Genomic DNA, 5,728 nt, shown 5'->3' with positions numbered 1-5,728 from the left:
TTTCACGTGATGTAGATTCACCCCATTAATGCCAAGAATCAGAGTATCCATTCTGATAAAATATCTCAAATTACAAAACCAAATAACTGGCTTTCAAATGCCTTTCAAATAACCTTTTGAAGAAAGTTTATTTTTAATGGCATTTGACAGTTAAAGTGTCTGTTACTGACTCCTAGCTGGTGTTGCACATGTACTTCCAAAAAGCCCACTTGGAAATTCCACTAAATGATATCTTAGAAATTAATTTCTTTTCTGGGTAGAAAATCTTCCAGGAGATACAAAATTTCTGCAAAATAGTATTCATGGTAATACTTCTATAGCATACAATATCATCTTGGTCCAGAGCTGCAATAACAACAAATCCTCCCCTTTTCATGAGCCACAGCTGAATTCCGCTAATCCTTGTACAAACGAATGAAAAAAATAGTATAATGTGGATTTGAATAAGTATTTTATTGTACAATATTAACTTATAGAATACATGATAGATTAGCCAAAGTTTCTTAGTGATTCATAGCTGATTGTGTCACAGTGTCCTATATGACATACTTTCAAGATACGAATTATTTTCCAAAGTTTAAATGAACCTCTAGCAATGCACTAGAGCACCTGGTAAGTATGTGAGGCTTAAGAGTTGTCCAAACTTAACCTTTGAATTCCTGAACACACCAAAACATCTGATTTGTAGGTCAGAGCATGCAAAAAGCACAGCTGCTAACCATGACCTTGGAGAGGCTTTGCAGCTGCAGTTATGTTGCAGCAGTAGGAGTGACTTATCTTAAACTCTGGGATTGCATCCCATTCTTTGTATTTATTAGGGATGGAATAAAATCTTGCAAGTCAATCAAACATGCCAGTCCATTCCTGGTCTTTCTGAAAGCACCAAAAGCACAGAAGTTTTGCACATGTATAGGGAGCACCACATAGTTTTGTCAGTAACTTTAACGTGTATGAATAGGTATATCCCAAATTTATGCACATTAATTTGGACAGACTTGCCATAGTTTTCAGGTCTAAAGCAATTGCTTTGGTCCTTCCATGTAAATAGAGAGCTGGTGCCAGACTCTGACAGTGGTTGGACGTTCCACTGATAATAATTTGCCAGGAAGCAAGGCAAGTGAAAAAAAGCCAAATCCAATTAAAATGTATCATCACATAAATGTGAGTTTTGGCAGCAGGACAGAATTACTCACTTTAGACTTCACTTAGGACACAGAATCAACACCTCTTTGATATGAAATGTGACCCACTGGCAGCAACCTATGCTGAACTGTGCCTCTAACCTGTTAGGTCCATCAGCAGCACATCAGGGGGCAGTAATTCTACAGAGCATTGCCTGCAGAAATCAGATGAAATTTCCTGTGGTACTAACTGTTCACTGACGGGTGCCCGAGCCTTAACTTTGGGCTAACCCCAACTGTTATTTGTTCAAGCTCAGGGAAGATCAATGTAAGATGTAACAACTGCTGCAGTTTGTCTGCTGTATGGGGAAAGTCAGCCCCTATAAAATCATGGACAGAGTTCCCAGGCTGCTGAACACTCTTGCTTAAGAACTGGACTCAGGCAGGGACAGGAGAGAGACAGAAAAGCATATGTTTTACTGGTTTTGAGAAGTGAGTTTATGGATTAATTTAAAGAGATTGTTTCCTATCAAGAGGTATTTATAAAGCAAATGCAGTTAAGTCTAAGCTTTTCACTGAGACATGATTGCTTTTTAACTTCATGAATAGGAAATAGGGAAACATAATGGAAACACATTAATTATAACACAGTAAAATGAACATGGTAACTTTAACAGTGCTGAAGGTCACCATAAACCACAAGTGAAGCCTACAGCCTTGTCCACCTTCTTGAACTTTTTGAAACCACTGGATGGTATCTACAGGCTTGTGAGTAGATTAGAAACCTACACTGCTCCCCAAAAAGGAAGGGGGAAAAAAAAAAAAAAAGACAAAACCAAATTAAACCTAAATCCCTGCATTTGCTTGTTGACTGTAACACTAGGTCTTCAAGCCAGGAAAGGATTTAAAAAGTGGAATGTTGCAGGCTTTATCAGTATAGACACAAGACATCTATCTAACTAAAAGCATTATATAGAGGTCTGCTCCTGCCAGAGCTGACAATGACGAGGTTGAAGATGAACAATAATATGAAATGTCAAGTTACTCCTTCCCAGTATGAGCTGTTGAAGTATAGTGTTCATAAAAGCAGGGTTTACTTCTTAAAGAAACTGTCTATTAAAGAAAAGGACACAGGATACTCCTGATTCATCTTGTGTATAATATTCTGTACAGTGAAGAAAGGCCTGTATAAAAATACTGGTGTCTCATTCTTTATCCATACTATGAGAAAAGCACAGTTTATTATTACAGGAAATAATATTTTATTATAAAATCTGCATGTAAACAAGTAACAAATTAATTAGGTAAGTTAATGGAAGTGCAAATTAATTAATAAAATGGTATCTGTTCTGTATTTTAACCTATACATATATAATTTGTTTTCTCCCCTTCTGATGTGGTTTTATTCCTCCCTCACCACATTTAAGTTTAAAAAGTTTTATCATTGCTTGCTTTATACTAAAAAGAGTGTACGAGCCTGCGTACAAGTTTTCAGTTTTGCTCTGCAAACGAAACAAGTCTATGGTGATACATATCATCATCCTTTCTTATCTCTGCATCTCTGGTATCCACAGGACGACAGGATATATAACATACATACACAGTGAAAGTGTGGGCATGTCAAGCCACTTCTTAAAAGTTAGTTCGTTTGCTTGCACACATTGAAACTTAAACCATTGATCAATGAAGCAGTGTAGTGTAACTTCTGGACTTGCTTGCACCTTAAGGCATTTTTGAGAGTCTCAGTTGATAAGTCTTTCTTCTTATCACCATGAGGATTATCTATACACTTCTTATAACCATCAAATGCTCGTTCATCACCCATGTGCAGCATTTGGCCTTGCTGAAGGCTTCTAAAGCACAGATAAGTCATGGCAAGACTTTGATTTTGCTTTGAAAGCCATCTTCTTATTGTTCTTTGCCACAATTCTCCCAAGGAATCGCTTTGCCTTCTTGCTTATGCTTTCTCTTCTTTTTGTGTTGGCCATTCTCCTGGCATTGTCTTCTTTACTATCCTTGCGAAGTCTAATTTGCCGAACAATCCCTTCAAACAGGTCCTTAACATTATGATGAAGAGCAGCTGAGGTTTCGATGAATTTGCAGTCAAACACAACAGCACAGGCCCGTCCCTCTAGATGGAAAGAGAAAAAGGGGGATGAGTGGAGCTGGACATTTTCTCTTCATATATGCTGACAGAAAAGCAAAACAAAAATTGACTTTAAGCAAGGAAAGTGCCTTCAATGCCACAGAAGAGCTTTACTATATGGTTGGAAAGTTGAAACTTGCACTTATGGTTTTGCCCCCTTACTCCTGGTTTTGTTGTGGTATGATCAGAATCTCATTTGACTGATGGTACCGAGTATAAGACAACAATAGTTCTCTAGGCAGACTGTCCCAGTATTGTTTAAATCTAAAGCTGATATAGGAGAGGCACCTGGATGCATGCTTGCTGTTGGATAGGAAACAGTCTGAGGTGCGGAAAGAAGTTTATTTCCTCTGGAAATTCTTGAACAATTGTGCACCTCAATTGTGCACCACAATTGTGTAATAAGTGGGAGTTTTCCGTGCTAGTTACAAATGCAGCTGATATAGTCCACAACGTCAAGTCATTGAGCAGATGAGAGAGGTCATTAATCTGTACATTCAAAATGCAAGATGCACAATGTCCCAGACGTAAGCATGTTACTCTGGCACATTGCTGCACTGCAGATTTCCATGTTCAACTTGTTCAAGTTGTAAACCTGAGCAAAGCTCCAATGGTCATGACTAGGACAGGTCAACCATGCACTGCCACCAGCCTGAAAAAAGTGGTATCTGATGAACTCAGTCAATTTCCTGTCCAGGCATTTAACACAGGGAACGTGGTGCAAGAGATGGTTCATTTCCATCAAGGCACCAATATTTCAGAGTATTCTTCCCAAAGAAGAAAAAAGCCCAAACAAACCAAAAACCAAAATGACCAAATGTTTAAATAAAATGAAGTTACTATCATGGTGTTGGCAGTGCTAATTGTGTTCTAGTCACCAAAATGCTGGCTGAAACTAACTGAGAAAACTCTCACTGATCACAACTGGAAAACATGTAGAAGACTATGTTGTGAGAGCCTGGTCTCACCAGCTCAACTCAAACATAATGAAATCACTTCCAGAAGAAAAAGGATTGTTCAGGCTGTATGGGATCACTCTTGTCAATGGCTGCCTGGGTTCATATATGGCACTCCTGTCCTATAAAAAGCATAGCTTGAGCTACCAATCTTGAGACTAGCAAGTGCTGCTGCACACATAGAAGGCAATTCAAGTTTTTCAGTTAATGCTGGCCAATAATGAACCCTACACAAACCAGTGTGCTAAAGCTGCAGCTCTGACACTTTTTTCTCTGGTACTGCGTTTCAGAGCATTGCTCTGCGCAGTCACACATCTTACCCCCCCATCTCCACTATTTTCTGTGGTACCAATCCCCTCAGCATGGCCCAGCTGGCTCGATTTCTCCAGTATGCCTTGAACTGTGTATTTTTCTACATCAAAACCACACCATTTATGTTGCCCATGACCCTCCATAGCCTTTGCTACTAATTTACACATTACTAAATAAATGAATAGTGTCTCTTACCATCAACTGAGACTTCCCGGGACCTGACTAGGTCACTCTTATTGCCCACAAGAATAATAGGAATGTCTTCTGTTTGTCTTGCTCTTCTTAGCTGGATTCTTAGTTCAGAGGCCTTTTCAAAACTAACTTTATCTGTCACTGAATATACGATAATATAGGCATCTCCCATTTTCATGCAGTGATTCTGAAGCCATTGGCTGTCATCCTAAAACAAAAGGCAAGAAAAAGATTTATTGCATTGAGAAACCTATTCAACAGTCTGATCAATTAGTTAATTATTTTAAGTACCCTAAAAATATTTTTCTTAGCTTTATTATGAAGCATCAGTAAAAGTAAGCCAACCTCCTCACTTGTTTCAAGATGTTGTTACTTATAATAAAAACAAAATTCTCTTGTTTCCAGAAATAGTATCAGATCTGCACGGATCATGTAACAAATCTCTAATTTTACAGTAATTCCCTGGGATGCTCATGTAAGCTGCTGCTTATTCAGAGCATTAAGGGATTCACAGACCAGTCCTATTCAGGTTTTTTAATTGTCTGCCTCACTACAACAAATTAATTGCAGGAGAGAACAAAGGCAGCACGAATTCTTGGGTTTTCATGTCACTTTATAACGTTACTGATCTGATCGAAGATACAGGCAGACATAGATGTTCCATTTCTACTTTTTTAAAAGAGTGAATCACTGAGCAAGTCATAAAGAAAAAGTGTCTTAAGTCTGTACCTACCTGCTCCCATATATCGAACACCACGAGAGATGCTTCTTCTCCGTCAACTATAATTGATCTGTCGTAGGTATTTCCTACAGAAAACAAAACAAAACAGTTCAGGAAAAGGTTACTCTTCTCCATCTCTGCCGGCAGCCTGGGAGGGAGGGGGTGGCCTTAAGGGATGCCCGGGGAGGTGCGACCCGGGGCGCTCCGGCAGCGGGAACGCCGCGCTCTGCCGCTCCGCCCGGCTCTGCCGCTCCGCCCGGCTCTGCCCCGCGCCCTCACC

The 5,728-nt window shown here is 39.5% G+C and overlaps 1 protein-coding gene across 1 annotated transcript in view; it reads right to left on the bottom strand.

Moving 5' to 3' along the window:
• Positions 1-2,273: 2,273 nt before the first annotated feature.
• The window catches only part of RRAD (Ras-related associated with diabetes), a 5,220-nt gene continuing 1,765 nt past the window's right edge, over positions 2,274-5,728 (bottom strand). The window contains exons 2-4 of the mRNA XM_010006234.1: positions 5,461-5,534; positions 4,731-4,935; positions 2,274-3,252 (exon numbers count right to left, since the gene is read on the bottom strand). Coding sequence (XP_010004536.1) covers positions 2,975-3,252; positions 4,731-4,935; positions 5,461-5,534 — 557 coding nt within the window. The 3' untranslated portion in view covers positions 2,274-2,974. The remainder of the gene's footprint in view (positions 3,253-4,730; positions 4,936-5,460; positions 5,535-5,728) is intronic.

The sequence above is a fragment of the Chaetura pelagica genome, unplaced genomic scaffold (genome assembly GCF_000747805.2).
Source record: "Chaetura pelagica isolate M959 unplaced genomic scaffold, ChaPel_1.0 scaffold139, whole genome shotgun sequence".
Classification (NCBI taxonomy): domain Eukaryota; kingdom Metazoa; phylum Chordata; class Aves; order Apodiformes; family Apodidae; genus Chaetura; species Chaetura pelagica.
Note: the sequence above shows the minus strand (reverse complement) of the source record. Positions and strands in the feature narration are given on the sequence as shown.